General features: G+C 46.2%; 1 protein-coding gene across 1 annotated transcript; it reads left to right on the forward strand.

Annotated features, from left to right (window-relative positions):
- Nucleotides 1-10,326: 10,326 nt before the first annotated feature.
- RPL28 (ribosomal protein L28) lies at nt 10,327-25,191 on the forward strand. Its single transcript, XM_089678638.1, has 5 exons — nt 10,327-10,389; nt 13,980-14,069; nt 16,545-16,668; nt 20,271-20,389; nt 25,060-25,191. The coding sequence occupies exons 2-5, from the start codon at nt 13,989-13,991 to the stop codon at nt 25,147-25,149; spliced, it is 414 nt and encodes a 137-aa protein (XP_089534764.1). The 5' UTR covers nt 10,327-10,389; nt 13,980-13,988; the 3' UTR covers nt 25,150-25,191.
- The last annotated feature ends 1,460 nt before the right edge of the window (nt 25,192-26,651 follow it).

Raw genomic sequence — 26,651 nt, forward strand, 5'->3', positions numbered from 1 at the left:
TCATACATGCAGTTGTCCATTACGACAATGTTCCCTTCCTTATCAGAAGGTTTAATAGTTATTTTCATATTTGCCGATAATGATTTGACTTGTTTTTTCAGCTGCACTCAAATTACCATGAATATGGTCAGATTTAAGTACGGTAATTCAATATCCTTAGTAACCTGTCGTAAAAATAAAGCAATAGCTGGGTTTTGACTAAGATATGGCTAAATATCAAACTTCTTGCAAAAACCAGGCTGCAGTCAAAATCTGAGGTTGCAAGATTGAAATCAGCTTTTGGGGGATACCACTGGTATATGTATCACAATAACTACAATTCTGTTAAGTGAATGAGTTGTTAAAATTACTGTACTCTGTATTGGTGAACATGCTATGTCTATTGCGTATGTGCTGATTTGCAAAACAAAATTTGTTTAAATAAAATGTTGAATCTTTTAAATAATTGGTTTCTTTATGTACAGTTTAAGGTTGCCCTAAAAAATCTCATTAAATGTAAGATACAGTTCTCTCTATTATGGAAATAGAGATGGTGACAACCACACCCTAAGCTACAATGAATAACCTTTTAGGGCCAATTTAGACAGGATCCAATTAACCTACCAGCATGTCTTTGGAGTGTGAGAGGAAACAGGAGTACCCGGAGGAAACCCACGCAGGCACAGGGAGAACATGCAAATTCCAGGCAGGTGGTGCTGTGGTTGGGATTTGAACCAACGGCCTTAATACTGCCAGGCAGAATTGCTAAATATTTATTCCTTTCTTACGATGGGATCTTGTGTCAGGATAAAATCTTTTATACACATCTTGAGACATTATGTTCTCATTTTAAAATCATATGTTTATAAATATGTCTGTGATATTTATAATGGTTTTGTCCAGAAAAATAATTTTGTTATGTGGACAGTTTTAAACATATATTCAAAGATTCATCTGTTTATTTCCCAGAGCTCTTTTTCATGAGAGGTGTTTGCTTACCCTTCCCAGAGCTGAACAATGGTAGTTACTCAATGTCCAGAATGCTAATTTGTTGAATCCAGAGTCTATATGCAAGATGTCTCCACAGTTTACATTTATGGGGCCTAGAAAGCTGGTGAATATTGTTCATTTGCTCCAGGTGCAGTACCGAAACCCATTGTTCCTGCACAGAGGTGTCCTTGCTTTTCTCAATTCTGTACTTGTCAAATCGATACTATATGTACAGCAATCAGAGGAATCTCTCCTAGACTTTATGTGGGGAGTTCCATTGTTCAACAAGATGAGCTCTATAAAATCGCTTTGTTTGCAAAAAACAAACTCTGTTGGGAATGAGATTCTATCCTGCTTGAACTGAGATCTGAAAGTGACCCTGGATTTTTGGGCCTCTTAAGTTTAAGACAAATATAGTTTGAGTTGGAGAGAAGATAAAATATAATTTCTCCTCATAAAAATTTTGACACAGCAGAGTGAGGTGACAGGACTACGTAATAAAGAAAGAGCCTGTGTCAGATGTGGATTCTCCTCAGAGTTTGACAGGACCATCTCAAGGAGCTCCATTTAGTAGAGAAAGAGCCTGTGTCAACGGAAGCCCACTGCTGTGTGAGGGACTACCAGAGGCTACAGATTGTAACCAGCTTTAGTGGATGAACAAAGCTGCCTACCAGAGTCACCATGGGCATCCCAGAATGAGCGGATACCCAATTGGAGGGAACATTGCTGTGTTGCTGGGTCTGGTGAGAGGGTCTTCTGGATGCTACTTGTTACCACCGTTGGTGACTGAGCCATTAGTAATTACTTTACAGCTACTCCAGTTCTAATACTGCCTTGGAGTCTCTGAGCCCCTATGCCTCCCCCATAGTGGTGGCACAGAAGAAGAATGGTTCCCTGAGTATGTGTGTCGACTATATAAGAATAGAAGATATCTTAGAGAGCATGTCGGGAGTGAAGTGGTTCAGCGATTTGGACCTAAAAAGTGGGTACTATCAAATATTCGTGCACCCCAAAGACAGAGAAGACAGCTTTTATCACCTCATTAGGGTTCTTTGAGTTGGACAGGATGCCTCAAGGTCTCTCTGGTGCTCCAGAAACATTCCAGAGATTGATGGAGCAGACAGTAGGAGACATGAAATTGATTGAAGTGTTGGTGCACCTGGATGATATCATTTTCGGCAGAACCCTTGAAGAACAGTGTCTGGAGTAGGTCCTGAACAGACTCCATGACGAGGGTTTAAAGTTGTATCTAGAAAAGTGTCAGTTCTACCAGCCTTTGGGTAATTTCATGTGGTCTCTGTGGAAGGAGTGGCTACTGACCCACAGAAGCTTGAAGTTGTCACTCCCTGGCCAAGACCTACTAATGTGAATGAGTTTAGGTCATTCCTGGGATTTTGCTCGTACTACAGAAGGTTCATTGAGGGATTTGCTAAAATAGTTCTGCCTGTCAGGAATGGACTCGCCAATAGTGGTGGGACTCACCTGCCTTGTGGGTTGCAGTACTGGGACTGGCCAGCGGGTGCTCTCAGCAACCAGAGGCTCACTCCTGCAGTCAGCCAAAACACCTGAGGCTGATTGCAGGAAGTGCATATAAGGAATGGCCAGACTTGTAATCAGGGCCTTGGTGTATGTTTCCCAAGAGCCCCTGTACCTGCGTCCTGTCTGCTTCCTGTCTGATCCTGCTTGAACCCTGACTCTGATTGAACTCCGCCTGTCCTGACCTCTGCTATTCCTGACCACTCTCCAGTCTGCTCCTTTGGTACCTTGTCTGCCTGATTGTTCCTGACCCGGCCCGTCTGACTACGCTGTGCCTGCTCCTTTGTACCTTGCCTGCCCGTTTGCTACCGACCCGACCTGCCCGACTACGCTTAGTATTGTTCTTTTATCTGTTGGGGGTTTTGGTTTGGTTTGTTTGCACTGTGTTTATGTTTAGTCTTGCACTGCGTTTATGTATTGTTTAGTCTTAAATAAATTATATTGTTTATACTATATCTGAAGCCTGCGTTTCCCTGTGTCAGTCCACACACCTCTGGTCATACCCGGAGCCCTGACATTACACCAAGGCCAATCCTGACCAGAAGTGGCTGCACAGGGAAGCCATCTTGGCTTATTGTTGCTGGGAAGGATGAATCTTGATGAGGTGGTGTATTTGTCTCTGCTAGTGTTTGATGACAGAGATTATGCTTATCAGACTCTGAAGGAGTATACCAGGGATCAACTACTAGAATGCATAAGGATCGCTCATTGCCTAGTTGATCAGGGCACAGAGTTCTCTGAGGTGCAACCATTGATTCAGGTTTGTGCAGAGTTGGTTTCATCTGGTACCCCCGAAAGCAGGGATGAATTTTTGCCGCCATTTAGTGCCGACCAGGTAGAGTCCCTGGTATGGTTATTGGAGGATGATGTGGGTTACTTTCTGGAGCGTTATTCTGCATGTTCACAACAGGTACTAAGAGACTGTATAAACGCAGTGCAGTCTTTGACCAGACAGGCTTTGTGTAAGCTGAGCTTTGTTCAACCCATACTGCAGACATGGTCAGACTTGTTGCACCCAGCCTCAGTCAGCTTGCAACGTCATTCCTCTGCTCAAGGCACTCTTCCTGCATCCCCGACAGCACCCCCAGTGACGGCCCAGTATACTCTGCTAAGTACCACATATCAGTCCCCTGCTCCCACTCGCTGCACCTATCCTTTCTTTAACCCTGTAAAGAAGTCCTCTGTAGCAACTGCTCCCTCCTTTGTTCCATCCCCCAGCTCTTCTCTGCCTACAGCTGCTCTATCCACTTACAAACCTGCGCTTACTTCCTGTGCTCCAGTAACTAAAACCAGGAAAAAGCGAAAATTCTTTCCAACTAGTACCATCCTGCCAGTATCCAAACCGGTCAGCCTGCCGTCTGAGAACCCGCCTTCTGTGGTTCAGCCTGGTGCCCCAGCACCCGCAATTCAGCCTGATACCCTGATGCCTGATGACCCAGTGTACGCTACCCAGCCTGATGGTTCTACCCAGCTTGATGGTTCTACCCAGCCTGTTGAACTGATCGAGCCAGATGACCTGTTGCCAGATGACCTGTTGCCAGATGACCCGGTGCCCGCTGTCAAGCCAGATGACCCGGTACCCGCTGTCAAGCCAGACGATCTAATGCCTGATGACCCAGTTCCCGCTGTCGAACCAGATGACCCGGTACCTGCTGTTGAGCCAGATGACCTGATGCCAGATGACCCGGTGCCCGCTGTCAAGCCAGATGACCCGGTGCCCGCTGTCAAGCCAGACAATCCGATGCCTGATGACCCGGTGCCCGCTGTCGAGCCAGATGACCCGGTACCCGCTGCTGAGCCAGACGATCCGATGCCTGATGACCCGGTGCCCGCTGTCTTGCCAGATGACTCGGTGCCCGCTGTCTTGCCAGATGACTCGGTGCCCGCTGTCGAGCTTAAAGACCCGATGCCCGCTGTTTTGCCAGATGAATCGGCGCCCGCCGTCTTGCCAGATGACTCAGTGCCCGCTCTCTTGCCAGATGACTCGGCGCCCGCTGTCTTGCCAGATGACTCGGAGCCCGCTGCCTTGCCAGATGACTCGGAGCCCGCTGTCTTGCTTGAAGACCCGATGCCCGCTGTTTTGCCAGATGACTCGTGACCGCTGTCTTGCCAGATGACTCGGTGCCCGCTGTCTTGCCAGATGACTCGGTGCCCGCAGTCTTGCCAGATGACTCGGTGGCCGCTGTCGAGCTTAAAGACCCGATGCCCGCTGTTTTGCCAGATGACTCGGTGCCCGCTGCCGAGCTTGACGACCCGATGCCCGCTGTTTTGCCAGATGACTCAGTGCCCGCTGTCTTGCCAGATGACTCCGTGCCCGCTGTCTTGCCAGAGGACTCCGTGCCCGCTGTCTTGCCAGAGGACTTGGAGCCCGCTGTCTTGCCAGATGACTCGGTGCCTGCTGCTCCGCCTGGTGGCCCGGTGCCCAGCCTGATGTGCCTCTGTCTGGTGCCCAGCCTGATGTGCCTCTGTCCGATGCCCAGCCTGATGTGCCTGTGTCCGGTGTCCAGCCTTATGTGCCTCTGTCCGGTGCCCAGCCTGATGTGCCTCTGTCCGGTGCCCAGCCTGATGTGCCTCTGTCCGGTGCCCAGCCTGATGTGCCTCTGTCCGGTGCCCAGCCTGATGTGCCTCTGTCCGGTGCCCAGCCTGATGTGCCTCTGCCCGGTGCACAGCCTGATGTGCCTCTGCCCGGTGCACAGCCTGATGTGCCTCTGCCCGGTGCCCAGCCTGATGTACCAGTCCTTGATATCCCGCCAATTACCGGATCCGGGTGGTGGAACATTGTGCCCATTTAGGACGGTTTGGAGTGTCCTGAGGCCGCTCCTCGAGGGGGGGGTACTGTCAGGAATGGACTCGCCAGTAGTGGTGGGACTCACCTGCCTTGTGGGTTGCAGTACCGGGACTGGCCAGCGGGTGCTCTCAGCAACCAGAGGCTCACTCCTGCAGTCAGCCAAAACACCTGAGGCTGATTGCAGGAGGTGCATATAAGGAATGGGCAGACTTGCAATCAGAGCCTTGGTGTATGTTTCCCAAGAGCCCCTGTACCTGCGTCCTGTCTGCTTCCTGTTTGATCCCTGACTCTGATTGAACTCCGCCTGTCCTGACCTCTACTATTCCTGACCACTCTCCAGTCTGCTCTTTTGGTACCTTGTCTGCCTGATTGCTCCTGACCCGGCCCGTCTGACTACGCTCTGCCTGCTCCTTTGTACCTTGCCTGCCTATTTGCTACCGTCCCAGACTGCCCGACTACGCTTAGTATTGTTCTTTTGTTATCTGTTGGGGGTTTTGGTTTGTTTGCACTGTGTTTATGTTTAGTCTTGCACTGCGTTTATGTATTGTTTAGTCTTAAATAAATTATATTGTTTATACTATATCTGAAGCCTGCGTTTCCCTGTGTCAGTCCACACACCTCTGGTCATACCCAGAGCCCTGACACTGCCCCTCAATGAAATGTTGAAGAATGAGAGTGATGATGATGACCCAGATTAATCAAAAACAGTCAAACCAGAGGACCCAGGAAGTCTTGTGAGTCAATCCAAGTCCAGTGGACTAACTCGTGTGAGCAATCTTTCCTTCAGCTGAAATGGAGCTTAACGACTGCTCCTGTACTAGCTTATGCTGACCCCACCAAACCATATGAACTGCATGTCAATGCCAGTAGAGATGAGTTAGGCGGAGTGTTGTATCAAGAGCACAATGGACACCTGTTGCCTGCTGCTTATGTGAGAAGTCTTACATCCGCTGAGAAGAACTACCCCCCACACAAGTTGGAGTTCTTGGCTTTGAAATGGAAAGTGGTGAATAAGTTGAAGGACTGCTTGTATGGTGCTAATTTTGTGGCCAAAATGGAAAATAACCCACTCACATACAGTACATACTCACCACAGCCAAGTTGATGCACAGATGGTTGGCCACCCTATCGGGATTCTGCTTCAGCCTAAAGTACTATCCAGGGGTTGGGAACAGAGATGCTGATGTCCTGTCGAGAAGACCCTATGACTCAGGGGCTTCCTCTAAAAAGTGAACTCAACTGACACTGAAAGGGATACAAGTCCTGTGCCAAACTGCAAAGTATCAAGCCGGAGGAGCAACAGGGGCTGAATCTACTGGAATCTCAGTGGCAATCGTTCGCAAAAACTAGTGTGACCTTTCCCAAATAAGGGACAAAGGCTTTCAAAGAAAGATGAGAGGAGGATTATGGTAGAGAGAAGTGAAGGTGAAGGAGGACTATGGGGGGAGCAGTAAAGATGGATGAGAGGAGGACTATGGGGGATGAAATTAAGGTGGATGAGAGGGGGACTATGGGGGAGGGAAGTGGTGAAGATGGATGAGAAGAGGACCATGGGGGGGCAGTGAAGGTGGGTGAGAGGACTATAGGGGGGAGAAGTAAGGGTGGATGAGAGGAGAACTATGGAGGGGGAAGTAGTGAAGGTGGGTAAGAGGAGGACTATGGGGGAGCAGTGACGATGGATGAGAGGAGGACTATGGGGGGAGCAGTGAAGATGGATGAGAGAAGGATGAAGTAGTGAAGGTGGATGAGAGGAGGACCATGGGGGAGCAGTGAAAATAGATGAGAGGAGGACTATGGGGGAGCAGTGAAGGTGGGTGAGAGGAGGACTATGGGGAGAGCAGTGAAGATGGATGAGAGGAGGACTGTGGAGGGGGAAGTAGTGAAGGTGGATGAGAGGAGGACTATGGGGGAGCAGTGAAGATGGATGAGATGAGGAGGAGGACTATGGGGGGAGCAGTGAGGGTGGATGAGAGGAGGACTATGGGGGAGCAGTGAGGGTGGATGAGAGGAGGACTATGGGGGGAGCAGTGAAGGTGGATGAGAGGGGGGTGGGGCAGTGAAGGTGGATGAGAGGAGGACTATGGGGGAGCAGAGAGGGTGGATGAGAGGGGGTTGGGGCAGTGAAGGTGGATGAGAGGAGGACTATGGGGGGAGCAGAGAGGGTGGATGAGAGGAGGACTATGGGGGGGGAGCAGTGAAGGTGGATGAGAGGAGGACTATGGGGGGAGCAGTGAGGGTGGATGGGAGGAGGACTATGGGGGGGGGGAGAAGTGACGGTGGATGAGAGGAGGACTATGGGGGGGGGCAGTGAAGGTGGATGAGAGGAGGACTATGGTGGGAGCAGTGAGGGTGGATGAGAGGAGGACTATGGGGGGGAGCAGTGAGGGTGGATGAGAGGAGGACTATGGGGGGGGAACTGCAAGTGGATGAGAGGAGGACTATGGGGGGTGCAGTAAGGGTGAATGAGAGGAGGACTATGGGGGGAGCAGTGAGGGTGGATGAGAGGAGGACTATGGGGGGTTCAGTAAGGGTGGATGAGAGGAGGACTATGGGGGGAGCAGTGAGGGTGGATGAGAGGAGGACAATGGGGGGGAACAGTGAGGGTGGCTGAAAGGAGGACTATGGGGGGAGCACTGAGGGTGGATGAGAGGAGGACTATGGAGGGAGCAATGAAGGTGGATGAGAGGAGGACTATGGGGGGAGCGGTGAAGGTGGATGAGAGGAGGACTATGGGGGGTGCAGTAAGGGTGGATGAGAGGACTATGGGGGGGGGGCAGTGAGGGTGGATGAGAGGACTATGGGGGGGGCAGTGAGGGTGGATGAGAGGAGGACTATGGGGGGGCAGTGAGGGTGGATGAGAGGAGGACTATGGGGGGGCAGTGAGGGTGGATGAGAAGAGGACTATTGGGGGGCAGTGAGGGTGGATGAGAAGAGGACTATGGGGGGGCAGTGAAGGTGGATGAGAGGAGGACTATGGGGGGTGCAGTAAGGGTGGATGAGAGGAGGACTATGGGGGAGGAAGTGAGGGTGGATGAGAGGAGGACTATGGGGGGGGCAGTGAGGGTAGATGAGAGGAGGACTATGTGGGAGCAGTGAGGGTGGATGAGAGGAGGACTATGGGGGGGCAGTGAGGGTGGATGAGAGGAGGACTATGGGGGGGCAGTGAAGGTGGATGAGAGGACTATGGGGGGAGCAGTGAGGGTGGATGAAAGGACTATGGGGGGGGCAGTGCGGGTGGATGAGAGGACTATGGGGGGGGGGGCAGTGCGGGTGGATGAGAGGAGGACTATGGGGGGGGGGGCAGTGCAGATGGATGAGAGGAGGACTATTGGGGGGCAGTGAGGGTGGATGATAGAAGGACTATGGGGGGCAGTGAGGGTGGATGAGAGGAGGACTATGGGGGGAGCAGTGAGGGTGGATGAGAGGAGGACTATGGGGGGAGCAGTGAAGGTGGATGAGAGGAGGACTATGGTGGGAGCAGTGAGGGTGGATGAGAGGAGGACTATGGGGGGGAGCAGTGAGGGTGGATGAGAGGAGGACTATGGGGGGGGAACTGCAAGTGGATGAGAGGAGGACTATGGGGGGTGCAGTAAGGGTGAATGAGAGGAGGACTATGGGGGGAGCAGTGAGGGTGGATGAGAGGAGGACTATGGGGGGTTCAGTAAGGGTGGATGAGAGGAGGACTATGGGGGGAGCAGTGAGGGTGGATGAGAGGAGGACAATGGGGGGGAACAGTGAGGGTGGCTGAAAGGAGGACTATGGGGGGAGCACTGAGGGTGGATGAGAGGAGGACTATGGAGGGAGCAATGAAGGTGGATGAGAGGAGGACTATGGGGGGAGCGGTGAAGGTGGATGAGAGGAGGACTATGGGGGGTGCAGTAAGGGTGGATGAGAGGACTATGGGGGGGGCAGTGAGGGTGGATGAGAGGACTATGGGGGGGGGGGCAGTGAGGGTGGATGAGAGGAGGACTATGGGGGGGCAGTGAGGGTGGATGAGAGGAGGACTATGGGGGGGCAGTGAGGGTGGATGAGAAGAGGACTATGGGGGGGCAGTGAGGGTGGATGAGAAGAGGACTATGGGGGGGCAGTGAAGGTGGATGAGAGGAGGACTATGGGGGGTGCAGTAAGGGTGGATGAGAGGAGGACTATGGGGGAGGAAGTGAGGGTGGATGAGAGGAGGACTATGGGGGGGGCAGTGAGGGTAGATGAGAGGAGGACTATGTGGGAGCAGTGAGGGTGGATGAGAGGAGGACTATGGGGGGGCAGTGAGGGTGGATGAGAGGAGGACTATGGGGGGGCAGTGAAGGTGGATGAGAGGACTATGGGGGGAGCAGTGAGGGTGGATGAAAGGACTATGGGGGGGCAGTGCGGGTGGATGAGAGGACTATGGGGGGGGGCAGTGCGGGTGGATGAGAGGAGGACTATGGGGGGGGGGGGCAGTGCAGATGGATGAGAGGAGGACTATTGGGGGGCAGTGAGGGTGGATGATAGAAGGACTATGGGGGGCAGTGAGGGTGGATGAGAGGAGGACTATGGGGGGGGGGCAGTGAGGGTGGATGAGAGGAGGACTATGGGGGGGCAGTGAGGGTGGATGATAGGAGGACTATGGGGGGGCAGTGAGGGTGGATGATAGGAGGACTATGGGGGGGCAGTGAGGGTGGATGAAAGGAAGACTATTGGAGGGAGGGGGGGGGGCAGTGAAGGTGGATAAGAGGACTATGGAGGAGGAGGTAGTGAAGAGGGATGGGAGGGATCATATAGTAACATTATCCAATCACTATACAGGATGCTATGAAGTACGGCTCATCCCTGAAATAAATAAATAAGTTACGTTGTTTGACGTTTTCTGATGACATGAGATGAGTTACTCCATGTTCCACAATATCTCCTCCCCCTCCCCATCGCATTAACACTCAGCAGCCGAACACTACAAATCCTAGCTCTGCCCTTTTCAAATATGGCGTTACAGACGATCCAGGTCTTTTCTTTAACGTAATGACATCACATCCCGGGGAGGCCGGTGATTCGTGAAGAGGAAATAAGACCTGGCTCCGCCCCCTTTCCTTCCTTTCCTTCCCCAGGCCCAGCGGAGAGAGGTAGTGTTCTGTGTCCGCGGCTCTCCAGTCCGGGGGATGGGGGGCTGTAATGGCGGGGACACGGCTCCGCTGCACCCCCTGCCGCTCTCTGTTGTCAGGCCTGCCGGTCCTGTGGCGGCGGGAGCGCTGTACGTGGTGCTATGCCGGGGCTCATACAAGCACATGGGGTGAACGTGGTAGGCCCGGAGCGGCGGGCGACCTAACCGGTGTCCTCTATACGAGCGGCCAAGAGAGCGCTGTGGAGGTTTCTATATCAGTGCGGACATTGTGTGTCCATGGGGGGGAGAGGAGTCCTCCGGATGGGCAGTGAGGGGCGGCCTGTCGGTGTGGTCTCGGTGATCTATGGGAAGGGGATCGCAGTGTTGTCCTCCCAGCAATCCGCATAGGGGACAGAACTTGTTCATCAATAGATGATTGGCTCCTTCCTGGGCTGGATGAACGCAGGTTGCCGCTAGGACATAGGAAACAATTGTTCCCTATGTGTCCTGTTCACACTGCAACACATCTCGGAGGTGCTCCACAGTGATCTACCATACATGTAGACATGCTGCATATTATCTCCGCGTACAGGAAGGGATCACATGTCACTGGACAGCACAACACGCTGGTGACATGAACAAATCGTCACTTTGTGAACTTCACATAAAGTTGATGCTAAAAAGCTAACTATGTGATGTGCTGAAACACCTATCACACTGCCCCCTACTGCTGGGTCACTGCAGCTGGAATGGACAGCTACCAACACACTGAACTGCTGCAGTTTAGCGTGTGTGCAGCATGACCTGGCACTGACGGTAGAATGTGTGCTGATTCCTCTTCTGTTAGTAGTAATCCTTCTCCGTTTTCCATAATCTTGTGGTGTGTCAGGGGTTAAATAAAACCAAGTGGTTGTGATGGACTCTCATTAAGAGAGCACAGCTATACCCGCCCAGCTCCTCAACTCTTGGAAGCTGTATTAAACCTTCTATGAATCAACTGTGATCTATAGATGAAGATTAGCCCCTCTATTCGTAGATCCATCTTCATTCATAGAAGCTGTATTTAACCTTCTATGAATCAACTGTGATCTATGGATGAAGGACAACCCCTCTATTCATAGATCCATCTTTATTCATAGAAGCTGTACTACACCTTCTATGAATCAACTGTGATCTATGGATGAAGGACAACCCCTCTATTCATAGATCCCTCTTCATTCATAGAAGCTGTACTACACCTTCTATGAATCAACTGTTATCTATGGTAGAAGGTCAGCCCCTCTATTCATAGATCCATCTTCATTCATAGAAGCTGTACTACACCTTCTATTAATCAACTGTGATCTATGGATGAAGGACAACCTCTATTCACAGATCCATCTTCATTCATAGAAGCTGTACTACACCTTCTATGAATCAACTGTGATCTATGGATGAAGGTCAGCCCCTCTATTCATAGATCCATCTTCATTCATAGAAGCTGTACTACACCTTCTATTAATCAACTGTGATCTATGGATGAAGGACAACCTCTATTCACAGATCCATCTTCATTCATAGAAGCTGTACTACACCTTCTATGAATCAACTGTGATCTATGGATGAAGGACAACCCCTCTATTCATAGATCCATCTTCATTCATAGAAGCTGTACTACACCTTCTATGAATCAACTGTGATCTATGGATGAAGGTCAGCCCCTCTATTCATAGATCCATCTTCATTCATAGAAGCTGTACTACACCTTCTATTAATCAACTGTGATCTATGGATGGAGGACAGGCTGGTGAGTGGAAGGTCAGCCCCTCTATTCTTAGATCCATTTTCATTCATAGAAGCTGTATTAAACCTTCTATGAATCAACTGTGATCTATGGATGAAGGTCAGCCCCTCTATTCATAGATCCATCTTCATTCATAGAAGCTGTGGAGGAGTTGGATGGAAAGGGCGGCATAGTCAGGCTGTTTAGATGAGCTTGTCCCGGATCCCTTAGTGGAAACAAAGGTAAATAATAAAAATTCCGTGAGCAGGCAGCTCTTATCGCAGAAGTGAGCGGCAACGTTAAGAACTATCTGCCTGCACTCTCGGCATACTCCGGCTATGCTGGAGAGACACTCTGTCCTGTGGTTACGTCATTCCGCTACAGGCCAATCAAGCTGCAAACCCAGTAATAGCCAGGTAGAATATGATAGCGACCGGTGAGAGATTTAGCCTTATTGCTGGAATAAGGAGGCAAGTATAACTTTCAAGTTAATTTCCACTTTAACCCCTGCCACACCAGAAGATGGGTAGGGGGGAGGCGTGGATGGAAGATTACACCTAGCAGAAGAGGCATCGGCACAAGAGACATCCTGCTGCAGGATCTGCTTATGTTCAGTAAAAGCAATAAAGAGATCAAAGATTGCCGGTAGAAATTACTTCCATTACACCCCAGCTCTTGGTCTCTTCCTGTAGATATTGTTGGGGCTGCGTTTTGGGGTGGAGTCATGACTTCATCACTACATCCGATTGGGCTGGAAGTACAGAAGGGACTGTACTAATCCCATCATGTTAATGAGCAGGTTTGACAGATGAAGAGTAAAGCCAACATGACAGCAGATTGCTTTAACCCTGAGAAGTTTATTGAGTTAGGCTTCAAATGTTCAATGCAGGTCTGTCCGCTTAGCTTTCCTATTGGTCCCCTAGGTGCCACTTGTATACCAGGGGCCTCTGGTATGCAGATATCAAACAGCTTTTCTGCTTTACAGCCTGGCCCACTATCCCTGCCTGTGGGGAGGTCACTCATCACAGTGATGGGCTAATACTGATACTGGGCAATCTGTGGGATCAGGCTGTTGATCATGGGACTGTCAAATTTTGTATTTAGGATACCCAGGGGACAGTGGGAAACTGGACCTGATGTGTGAGTGCTTGGTATATCAGAACCAGTGGCTTGTAACATCTTCATTTTTTGGAATTTTGTTTCCTCAGCCTTCTTTTTTGTCCTGATCAATGTGTATTTCTTAAAGCAGTAATAAACCCAAAACAAAAATTTTAACGTACTGCAGCTTGTTCATTCTCAAATGTGGTGGGTGGATGCAATCTTCTTTTTTTTTTTTTTTTTTTTTTTTTTAAGACTGATTTTCTTTATTTTCAGTTCAGCCAGTAACAACCTTCATGTCTTAGGATGTCTCCAGTTTGGATGGCAGAGCAACTGAGAAACCTTTGGACAGCAGCACTGTCAGTCTGGGCAGAGGGTAGTGTTAGATGCACTAGCAGATTTCAATGGACATGACTAACATTGTTTAGTTTCAGCGAACATATTTTTAAGCAGTTACAGCAAATGGTTTTAAGTACGTCTGTCAGTGTTAACTGGTTTATCTCAACCCTCTAACTGCAACTTTGGCTGGACATAATCTGTTAAAGGAAGAAAAGAATGAACAGACTTACTGGCAGGATCCAATGGTAAAAATAAAGTGTAAAAGAAATATAAGAAAACCAATGCAGCCACCACATCTAAGGATTGATGAACTGCAGTATATTTCTGTTTTTGGGTTTAACACCATTTCAAGCTACCTGCTTACTGTTTGATGTTTGCATATTAAAAACTATTCTGAACAATTTGTTTTCTAGGTGCCGAAAATGTCTGCTCATTTGCAGTGGATGGTCATCAGGAACTGCTCCAGTTTCCTGATCAAAAGAAACAAGCAGGTGTACAGTACAGTAAGTAGAGCTTTTTTCATTCTGTTTAAACAGCTTTTCAGAGGATAAATTCACCTTTGGAACATGCTGCACGTTCTGCCTGTGACAGGGGGCGGGGGATCTTTTCCCCACACTTGCTGATATGATTTAAAAACAGTGTGACCGCGCGGGGCTCCACCAACATGACCACTTCATTCATTCTCAGAGTTCTGTGAAGAAATGAACTACAACTAGGCCGATGACTTGCAGTTGTCAGTGAACTTTGAGGACACTGGTGAGTGCGCTTTGTAGTTCATTGATCTTTCAATTCAGTAACTGCCTGCCCATACAGGAGGTATAGGCGGACAGTGTACCGAAAGAGCCTGGCATTGCTCCTGTGATCTGCTGATGCCTTACAGGCTGCAGAGTTCAAATAAATAAATGCATGTTTTTTACCTGCGAAGAGATGTGCTCTTTTTTTCTATAAAAGGTGAACTTAGCCTTTAAAGCTCATCTCTGGGATAAGCAAATTGTCTAAATACAAGATTGTATTCTCACCTCAATCTTGATGTGCATTTTTTCCAGATCTGTGAAGTAATCCAGTGTGAAACCTTGCACCTCTGTATATGTTTCTTGTATTAAGGACCAGTCACTACTGCTCTCTCCTCTTGTGCAGGGTGACTGGTCTTGTATCTGCCCCTTCCTGTAAATTTCCGCAGGCAGTCTGTAGTGGGTGGAGATTACTGGGTGCCTCTCACAGATTTGCACAGACTATCACTTCTACATTTACAAGGAAATTGGGTTTGCAAAGGTATTTGGTGCCCACAATGGATTTTTATCCTTTGCGGCTATTGAGGAATGCATTCAAATGAATGTTTTTGTGCACAGTGTTTGGCTTTAATGTCAGCTTTGGACTGGTTGTTAGCCAGCTCTGTCTTGAGTGAGCACTGCTTAGTATAGTCAGACTGCCAAGGTTCAATCTAGTTTGCCACCAGCTGAAAACTAAAAAAAAATATTCAGTGAATATTAATCTGTCACACAATTCTCTTGCTGGCAACACATGGGCTAAGTCAGAAAGATACATAAAGCAAGAATGATGTGCAAATCACAGCAACACAAGAGCATTGTTTTTGTTGCGCTACAGCTAAGTTAAAGATTGAATATTTTGGATAACTTTACCTAGGATATTACACATTTTGTACTGCTTTTGGCAGCATACACATTTTGTACTGCTTTAGGCAACATACACATTTCCATAGAGAGAGTGCTCAGCACACTTTCTATCAGTTGAAAGAAAATAAATTGAGCCAGGTGGCTCAAAAAAGATGCATTGTTAGTATTTTTTAGGGTCTAAATGTAAGATGAATTTTGACAATACATGCATGCCATTGATGGTGGTGCTTCTCTCTTGATTCCCATCAATTGCTCATCTCAGGCCTTTTGCTCAGTTGAATAAGCTTTTAGAATACCTACTACAGGGGACATAGGTTTTAGGATGCTTTGTATCTAGTTTCTGTATTCACAGAAGAGCCCTATTGGCTCATAAACTATGCTCAAACTTTAAAGAGCATCAGAGCTCTTGGTGGCACAGCTTGTATTCAAGCACAAACACTTGAATACACTGAAAGGATTCTTTAACATATCTAAATGTATTTTAAAAATGTGCCATTCCATGAAAACATTAAAAAAAAAAAACTTCCACCTGCAAATGAAGACTTACTTTGTACTGGCAGGTAGAGAGTCTTCAGTTACTTTGGCTGAAAAATCAACAGTATCCAGCAGACAGATGCTGAAGACTCTTTAAAGTAGCTCTTGAAGAAAGTGAACAAAGGACTTTCACCCTGTTACAGTCAGCCTAGGAAGAAAGAATTGTTTATTATAGTACAGGGCATTCTTGTACAGGTTTAAATACATGAATCTGTTCTACTATGGAACTGAAACTCTATGCATGAAACTCTTCTACTATACCCCAAGTGGGCAGTAATTTATTTAATTTCCTATTTTCTAATGCAATTCTTCATCGCCTGAATATGGTAGCATGATTGCCTAATTAGGTTACATCGTCATGTTAGTAATAATTGTTGGGATTTCTTCTTTAGACAGTAATTCACTTCTGCCCCAGGTTCTTATCTGGAGATGGCTCATAAAGAATGTAACATCATTGTCTTGAGATGTCTCAGTATACAGCACATAAAAAATGTGCCTGTCAGACTCTTGTTCTCATCCCATAAAGAGGCCCTGCATTGTTACAGATAGAATGAGCAGTGTTATAACTGGGCATACAAATGACTATTTTGGCTTTAGCCACCATTTTTTACACCCCTGCCAGATAGACAAGTTTTAGGAGTGTTGGGGGCAGATATGTACTATTAATTGTTGGGAGCTCCTAAACTATTCCTGTTTTTTTTTTTACCAGGGTAGTCATACATTTAGATGTTGGTTATTGGTGGACTTTGTGAAATGTTTGAAAGCCATTTCTGTACTTGTACAAATTATCAGTATAATTTTTTTATCTAGGAGCCAAACAATCTGAAGGCCAGGAACTCATTTCGCTACAATGGTCTGATTCACAAGAAAACAGTTGGTGTTGAGCCTGCTGCTGATGGAAAGGGGATCATTGTGGTCTTGAAAAAGCGTGCTGGTAAGGAGTTGTTAGAATAAATTAGTCTTGATGGTTCCTGCTTACTTGTATCAGTTTACAGAAACCTGTATTAGGAGAAATATTTGACAGCCGTTGCTGAGCCCACCTGAAAATACTAATGGACTAGCTTTTATTGGCTTCAGTGTTTTAAGTTAGTGACTTAGACCATGTGTTTAGATAAAAAAACCATCTGACTACTATGACTTTGCTGATTTTAGGGCTGCAACTAACAGTTATTTTCATAATTGATTAGTTGGCCAATTATTGTTTCAGGTAATTGGATAAAAACTTCAAAAAAAGTTTGTATAATCTAGTTAATATGTAAAGTTTTAAAAAAAGACAGTTTATTCTTGAATATCTATATGCAGTGGTAAATAAAAATAAGAAGCTGTATGGTTAGAGAGAGAAAAATATCTAATCCACTCTGAGAATGACAGACAATAGAGATACACTGTGTATATGCTATTAGAGATTGAATTTGGTACATATCTTCAGATCAACATTTTTATTTCTTTAGATTAAAAAAGACCTAAAACACTGTTTTGCAGTTTTCATACAAGACTGTAATAAAATATTTTGCATGACCGACTCCCTTGTCATAGGCAGATAGCTTGATACTGTCACTTAAATCCTGGTGCACACAATAAGACAATAAATAATAAAAAATATATATTTCATTTTTTTATTTTTTTTATTGTCGTTCAACCCAGCTGGCTGAGCAAAAAATAAAAAACTGACAGATCGCTGTTCTAAAGCTGGGCACACACTATAAGAAAATTGTATGAATGATCATCTGATTTTTCACAGCAAGTTGAACCTGAGGATGGTACTAATTGTATGAACATCCTCAAACTAGAGGGTTTTTTTTAAATTATTTTTTGGCTGAAGTAGAAATGTAGCGTAGATTGTTTTATTTCTGATCATGCTCAGTCTTTCGGAAACTGCATGTGATTTGGACAGGAATTGCATGCTAATCTTTGCGGTGCAATTTGCGTCCACAAATCACACCGCAAAGTATCTTTTAAGGTATCAGGAGTATACTCATAAAAATACTCGGCACCAGTGCATGCCTACTTCCCACTGTGCTGCAGTGTCTGGGAGGTGAATTGTGTGAGATACAAATGAAGAGTAGAATTTGACTCAGTCGAGGAGGGTAAAGGAATTTTTTTGAGACTTGTGCTTCACATAGTAGCTGGATTTGATACTTGTTTAGACTGTCATTCAGGAGCCTTTACTTATACTTTAATGAGAAAGACTAACCGCTTTCACACCGCCCTATAGGAGAAATACTGCTACAGGGCGACACAGCTGTGCAAAATCACGTGTGTGTGTGTGTATATATATATATATATATATATACAGTTGCAAGAAAAAGTATGTGAACCCCTTGGGATTACGTGGAGTTTTGCATGAATTGGGCATAAAATGTGCTCTGAACGTCATCTAAGTCACAACAATAGAAGAACACAGTCTGCTGAACATAATACTACACAAACATTAGATGTTGCCATGGTTTAATTGCACATAACATGTAAACATTCACAGTGCAGGGAGGAAAAAGTATGTGAACCTTTGAACTTAATAACTGGTTGACCCTCCTTTGGCAGCAATAACCGCAACCAAACGTTTCCTGTAGTTGCAGATCAGACCTGCACAACGATCTGGAGTCATTTTGGACCACTCCTCTTCACAAAACTGTTTCAGTGTAGCAATATTCTTGGGATGTCTCGTGTGAATCGCTCTCTTAAGGTCATGCACAGCATTTCAATCGGGTTGAGGTCAGGACTCTGACTGGGCCACTCCAGAAGGCGTATTCTGTGCTGTTGCAGCCATTGTTTTGTTGAATTACTTGTATGCTTTGGGTTATTGTCCTGTTGCATCACCCATCCTCTGCAGAGCTTCAGTTGGCGGACAGATGGTCGTACGTTTTCCTGCAAAATGTCTTGATAAACTCTGGAATTCATTTTCCCATCAATGACAACAATCCCTCCAGGCCCTGAGGCAGCAAAGCAGCCCCAAACCATGATGCTCCCTCCACCATGTTTTACAGTGGGGATGAGGTTTTGATGTTGGTGTGCTGTGCCTTTTTTTCTCCACATATAGTGTTGTGTGTTCTTCCCAAACAACTCAATCTTGGTTTCATCTGTCCACAGTATATTTTGCCAGTAGTGCTGTGGAACATCCAGGTGCTCTTTTACAAACTTCAAATGTACTGCAATATTCTTTTTGGACAGCAATGGCTTCCTCCGTGGTGTCCTCCCATGTACTCCATTCTTGTTTAATGTTTTCCTTATTGTAGATGTGTCAACAAAAATGTTAGCATGTGCCAGAGATTTCCGTAGGTCTTTAGCTGACACTCTGGGATTCTTCTTTACCTCATGCAGCATTCTGCACTGTGCTCTTGCAGTCATTTTTACAGGACGACCACACCTAGGGAGAGTAGCAACAGTGCTAAACTTTCTCCATTTGTAGACTGTCTTACCGTGGACACATGAACATCAAGGCTTTTGGAGATACTTTTGTAACCCTTTCCAGCTTCATGCAAGTCAACAATTCTTGATCGTAGGTCTTCTGAGAGCTCTTTTCTGTGAGGCATGGTTCACATCAGACAGTGCTTCTTGAAACCAGTAAACCCAAAACAGATGTGTGTTTTTTAAGGGCAGGACAGCTGTCAGCAACACATCCAATATCATCACACTGATAGGAGTCAAGGTTGGCTCACTCCTGGCTCCAATTAGCTCTGGGAGAAGTCATTAAGCTAGGGCCTCACATACTTTTTCCTTCCTGCACTGTGAATGTTTACATGTTATGTGCAATTAAACCATAGCAACATCTAATATTTGTGTAGTATTATGTTCAGCAGACTGTGTTATTCTATTGTTGTGACTTAGATGACGTTCAGAGCACATTTTATGCCCAATTCATGCAAAACTCCACGTAATCCCAAGGGGTTCACATACTTTTTCTTGCAACTGTACGCTGCCTCGGCTGTCTGTACTGGGTCCCAGCCGGTGATTCCCTGCCGGCACCCAGCAATCGCTGAGTATCACCGACGGGGGAGAGACCTGTGTATAAACACAGATCTCTCCCGTTAGCTCCTGCATGCTGCTTTTTACGGCTCTGCATGGCAGAGCCATACAAAGCAGTGTGTTTACAGTGTACAGCACACAGTAAAACGGTACACAAGTTAAACCTTTGATCGCCCCACGTGTTACCCCCTTCCTGCCCAGTGCCATAAGTACAGTATCAGTGCTTTTTATTAGCACTGATCACTGTATTGGTGTCACTGGGGATGTCCGTTCCCCCCAGTGTCAGAATGGCTACATCAGTCCCGATCTAAGTCGCTGATCGCCGCCATTACTAGTAAAAAAAAAAAAAAAAACAGTATATATACCGCCATTTGTAAATGCTATAACTTTCACGTAAACCAATGAATTTACACGTATTGGGATTTATTTTAGCAAAGACATGTAGCAGAATTCATTTTGACCTAAATTTGACAATTTGTTTTTTTAGAAAAAAGTTTACTGGACATGTTTTTAATTGCAAAATTAGTTGTTTTTTCCCCCAAAATTATTAATTATTATTTTTTTTTTTTTTAGGCCGGCGCAAACCTGCCTCATCGTATGAGAAAATCACAATTAACAAAAACTCCCGTGCCACCCTCAGCAGCTTGCGCCACATTATCCGCAAGAATAACTACAGGAGGGATCTGCGTATGGTATGTTTTTGTCTAAGCTTTTTGTGACTGATTAGTGACATGAGTGGAAATTTCAACAGGTTTTTAACCCCACTGTTATTCAGATCTGAATATGTATGCCTTTGGATTCCTCTTTACCATGCTTTAGTGGCAAATGTAAAAAGCAAAGATAAGCAGAGGCCTCTAAAATTTGATCATGTTTTTCAAGGGAATTCTTTTTGACTTGCATACCAAAATATGAAAATCCTTATGTCTAGAACCATAAATTGGGGTCTAAAGCTTTACTGCTACTCTGAAGCCTACAGAACTTTGATTTGGGTGCAACCCGCAGGCGATGGGTCTTGTTGTTGTAGCCTAGTGGCTGGTGGGCCAGCCAGTGCTTAGTTCATCAGCTTATTCAAATTACTGAATGGTCAGATTGAAGGATATTCTTTGATTTATGTTACTATAGCAAAGTTCTTTGTGTGAATAAAGGATGATGTGCTAATCAGTCATTAGTGCTGTGAACATGCAATGTAGTTTTTCTTTCCCCAACATAATCTAATTTCTTCCTTTGACAATCATTGCCAATATATAGTTAGCAGATTTTTTATATTGTCATATTTCAAAGTGAAAGTAAAAGAAAAGCCCAAACTTTGGGTTGTCCCCAAAATTGTAATAGAGGGGAAATCTTCCAATGGGGACACTAGTTCTGGTGACCTGGCGGTCCCCAAGGAATTCCCTTACTAGAGGGATTTCCTCTCACTTCCTGTGAAGGAAAATCCTCGCAATGGAACACGGATGGAGGAAAAAAAAAAGTACAGGTTTTATAACCCTCCCTTACTCTATTTAAAATTAAAAAAAAGTATTGCCTATAGTTTTACTTAAAAGAAAAAGAAATCAAAACCTTGGTTCTGCTTAAAATACTGTATATACTCGAGTATAAGTCGACCCGAATATAAGCCGAGGTACCTAATTTTACCACAAAAAACTGGGAAAAACTATTGACTCGAGTATAAGCCGAGGGTGGGAAATGAGGCACCTACTAGTCAATGTAAAAAATTGGTGTCCGTGGAAGGAATAGTGCCCCATCATTGGTGTCAGTGGGAGGAATAGTGCCCCATCATTGGTATCACTGGGAGGAATAGTGCCCCATCGTTGGTGTCAGTGGGAGGAATAATGCCCCATCATTAGTATCAGTGGGAGGAATAGTGCCCCATCATTGGTGTCAGTGGGAGGAATAGTGCCCCATCATTGGTGTCAGTGGGAGGAATAGTGCCCCATCATTGGTGTCAGTGGGAGGAATAGTGCCCCATCATTAGTATCAGTGGGAGGAATAGTGCCCCATCATTAGTATCAGTGGGAGGAATAGTGCCCCATCATTAGTATCAGTGGGAGGAATAGCGCCCCATCATTGGTGTCAGTGGGAGGAATAGCGCCCCATCATTGGTGTCAGTGGGAGGAATAGCGCCCCATCATTGGTGTCAGTGGGAGGAATAGCGCCCCATCATTGGTGTCAGTGGGAGGAATAGCGCCCCATCATTGGTGTCAGTGGGAGGAATAGCGCCCCATCATTGGTGTCAGTGGGAGGAATAGCGCCCCATCATTGGTGTCAGTGGGAGGAATAGCGCCCCATCATTGGTGTCAGTGGGAGGAATAGCGCCCCATCATTGGTGTCAGTGGGAGGAATAGCGCCCCATCATTGGTGTCAGTGGGAGGAATAGCGCCCCATCATTGGTGTCAGTGGGAGGAATAGCGCCCCATCATTGGTGTCAGTGGGAGGAATAGCGCCCCATCATTGGTGTCAGTGGGAGGAATAGCGCCCCATCATTGGTGTCAGTGGGAGGAATAGCGCCCCATCATTAGTATCAGTGGGAGGAATAGCACCCCATCGTTGGTGTCAGTGGGAGGAATAGCGCCCCATCGTTGGTGTCAGTGGGAGGAATAGTGCCCCATCGTTGGTGTCAGTGGGAGGAATAATGCCCCATCATTAGTATCAGTGACACCAATGATGCGGCACTATTCCTCCCACTGACACCAATGACACTTGCTGACCCCTGTTGCAGTATGGTGCTGCTGCAGCCAGCATATGTGGTAGCAGCACCTCTGCACTGCACACTTACCGGCTTTTCCCTCACTCGATTTCGTGGGTCCGCTCGGCTCCGCCTCCTCGCCCGTGATTGGCCGCCTATGTACCTTTCCTGAGCTACAGTTCTGGCGGCCAATCACCGGTGAGGAGGCGGAGCCGAGCGGCAGGAGTGAGGGAGTGGCCGGAGTGACGGAAGGAGCAGCGCTTCCTGGATGGATCATCGGGAGCCAGGTAAGAGACAGCAGCCCTCTGCCCACCCCTGTACGCGCCCCCCTTGACGGAGCCTTACTATCTGCAGATGTTGACTCGAGTATAAGCCGAGGGGGCCGTTTTTCAGCACAAAAAATGTGCTGAAAAACTCGGCTTATACTCGAGTATATACGGTAAGTATAGTGTACTCTTAGCCCATTTTTCTTTTTAAATCTGATGTTTTTATTACAGGTTTTTTTAAACTGGCATACCAAATCTAGAGTGAAAGAAAACCCAGACTAAACACTAATAAACACAAATCCAAAAATTGCATATATAGCAGCTTACCAATGCTTAAAGTGTTACTAAACCCATAACAGTAAAATCAGTCTGTATATGCAGAAAAGCATGCTTGATATACTCACTGTGGAACCTAAGGGGTTAATCCTCTGCGTTGTGTAAAAATGCTGTTTGATGCTCTCCTCCAGTGTCCCCCTCTTATCTCCTGATAAGACAAAGTGTGGAGACACTGCACATGCTTAGTTGGTGTGTGTTGCTAGAAAGATTTTTTTTTTTTCTTCTTGGGACAGTGCATGTGATCAGCACAGGGCCAAATGGCTCTGTCCATACAGAGGTCAGGGGTTCTGCATCCTAGAGCAGAAAGAAAACTCATGCAAGTTTTAACCAGTGCTCTGCTGAACACTGATAGAAGTCACAAGACTGCTCTAACTGCTGATGAGAAATGGTATTGAGCAGTTTATATGTACTAAAATAATTGCACTTCCATGTTCTGTGTACTGTAGGAGACCAGATAGAGAGAATGCAGGGTCTTGGGTTTAGTAACACTTTAAATGTGGTGGCGCCATTAATTTTTTAAGGCTCTTTTCCCTCAATTTTCACCAGGTGATCTGGCCAGTAATAATGTCTTTGGTCGAATGTACTCTGGATGGAAGAGCAACAAAGACACCTTTTGGACAGCAGCATTGTAATCTGGGGGTGAGGGGGGGGTGTATGGTTAGATGTACTATCAGATTTAGATGTTCTGACAAATCAAAGCTGAACTCCAGCTAATTCTCTTCAAGCAGGTACAGCAGCATTTTATTTCCTTTTGGGTTAACGATTTTACATTAACTCCGTGGTGCCGAGGATACGTGGCTGTGTCTTGGCGCCAAGGGGCTGCATATTTTTGTGAACCCAATGTAAACAAAACATTTGCCGAAAGCGCACCCTTGTGTGCTCCCGACACATTCACCGACTCCTCACAGAAAGATCCCGATCACTACTTGCGGTCGGGAGCTTTCCGATCATGTGACAGTCATGACAGCCAATCATGGCGGTCACATGACCCTAAACCCTGCCCCACCTCCCAGGGGTCACAAACCCCTTAAAGGGCCCGGAGATGCCAGCGTCAAGGAGTTAAATAAAACCTGACCATTGTAAGCACCCCTGTTAGTAGTAAACGGTTTGTCTATACACTCTTACTGACCTACTGGCAGGATCACCAGGTGAAAATAAAGGAAAGAGATCCTAAAAAAAAAAAACTATGCGCCATCGCCACTAAGAATTCGTAAACTACAATGTTTGTAAATGTTTGCTTTTGGGTTTAATACAGCTATCATTTTTGCAGTGTTTTCTTTGGAATTTTTTTAAGGTAAATTTGACAGTTTCACATGCTTGATCTTCCATATTTTTTTTGCTGTAATAAAGGTTTAGTCCACCTTTTGCAAAAAATAAATGCACCCAAAAATTCCTCATTTTTTTTTCTTCTCTACAAATGAGCATGCAAAGTGTTGCAGCTGTGATCAGTGGATTGTTGGTGCAAAGCACAGGCTTCTGCACACTCTTCCAGCTCCCTGTCCGCACAGAGCTTTTCAGTTTGAGAGTTGGAGGATGTATCAATGGACCATGAGTGTGATCATCACTGTAGTTGTGCTCCATTGAGAACTAAGTGCCACAGAGGCAGACAGAACTTGCAATTCATTCACAGATCTATGTGAATGAATGATGTGACAGTGTGGGAGGAGCCCCACACGAAATTCACGTTTTAGCTGCTGTAGGGGAGGAAGGGTTGCCTTAGGAGGGGGACATAAACTGATGGCTGTAGTTGTCATACTGCAGCCATCAGGATCTACATTGCAGGCACACACAACTGCCTACTTTGCAAACACAGATACTGAAAGCTGTGGCTTGAAAGTTACTGCAGGCTCAGTCGTTGACATCTGTCAGTCTGGCCCAGAAGGAGGAAGATTGCAGCCCAGTGGTTGAGAAACACTGGTATAGATGTGTGGTGCAGAGGCATAGGTACTTTGATGCATGACACAGCTAAGGGGATGTTCAGTACAGCTTGGTTCATGTGTTTGACATTATTGTAGATTCATAACTGGTAATTTTTAGGTATGTGTGATTAGTATCATTGATTTGTATTTATTTTTAGGCGGCTCTTCGTCGTGCCAGTGCTATCCTGAAAAGTCAGAAGCCAGTTGTGGTGAAAAAGAAGCGCACTCGGGCTGCCAAGACTGCTTAACTTTCTAGGAATATCAGAAATAAAATTTTCAAACCAAAAAAACGTATTGTTGCCTCTTTGTCAAAACTTCTTGGTGGTCTTTGCTGTAAGTTTGATGTTTTACGTAGTTACATAGTAGGGGAAGCAGCCAAAAACACAAACAGAAAAATCAGAACAAGGTACCTAATTTGTCAGGAGGATGTGTCCTTTGTGCTGATTCTTCTGCATTACTGAATATGCTGTGTGTGTCGCACTTTGAATGACAATTGCACGGTCATGCAACACGGTACTCGTATGAAAATTTTTATTTTTTCACACAAATAGAGCTTTTTTTTGGTGGTATTTAAAACCAGTGTCTGGCCCTGAGTACTTTCTAGGGACAGATTTCTGCCTCAATTCTTTTTCATAAACCCCTTACCTCGCAGTCCCTTATCAGTACTTTTCTGCAGGGAGTTGCTCGTATCATTCCTCCAATTTGATCTCCAGTATCACCTTAGGATCTCAACCTGGTGCTATCTGCTCTTCAAAGACCCTCATTTGAAACAAGTAGAGGAATTCCTTTGGAAAGCTGCCATCATGTCTGTCAGGTGTGTTTCAGTGTTAGCAGCTCTATCTTGTAAAGAAACTTTACTGTTTCATACAGGGACAGAGTGGATTTGAGACTACAACCTTCCTTTTTGCCTAAGGTGGTCTCTTGTCACCTCAATAAAGACATGGTTCCCCCTCCCCTCTGTCCACCCCAAAGCATGACAAGGAAATTGCTCTACATTGCTGTGGTTGAGGCCACCGTGGTCTACCTGAAAGCTATAACCTCTAATTGTGAGGCTTGAGTCCCTCTTTGCCCTGCCCGCTGGCCCTCAGAGGACACCCTACCTCCAGCTCCACTGCCAGTGGATCAGATAACTTATTTCCAGGGCATACACCATTAAGGAAACGGTTACTTCCTTTTCCATCAAAGGCCATTCTACCTGAGCTTTGGATGTCTCCTGGGCTTTTTAGCAGCAAGCTGTTGTATTGTAGATTTACAAGGCTGCCATCTGGCCCTCTGTTCACATGTTCTTCAAGTTCTACCAAGTGGACATTCAGGCCTCAGTTGATGCGAGCTTCAGCCACAAAGTGCTTCAAGCTGTTATCTGAGAATTTGGTCGGGTTCCTTAAACCCTTGTTTTTCTTGTTTGTCTTTTGGAAGTACAGTGGGGATCGAAAGTTTGGGCACCCCAGCTAAAAATTTGTATTAATGTGCATAAAGAAGCCAAGGAAAGATGGAAAAATCTCCAAAAGGCATCAAATTACAGATTAGACATTCTTATAATATGTCAACAAAAGTTAGATTTTATTTCCATCATTTACACTTTCAAAATAACAGAAAACAAAAAAATGGCGTCTTCAAAAGTTTGGGCACCCTGCAGAATTTATGGCATGCACTGTCCCCTTCGCAAAGCTGAGACCTGCCAGTGTCATGGATTGTTCTCAATCATCGTCTGGGAAGACCAGGTGATGTCAATCTCAAAGGTTTTAAATGC

This window comes from Staurois parvus, unplaced genomic scaffold (genome assembly GCF_062004578.1).
Source record: "Staurois parvus isolate SC_StPar_1 unplaced genomic scaffold, SC_StPar_1.0 ptg000207l, whole genome shotgun sequence".
Classification (NCBI taxonomy): Eukaryota; Metazoa; Chordata; class Amphibia; order Anura; family Ranidae; genus Staurois; species Staurois parvus.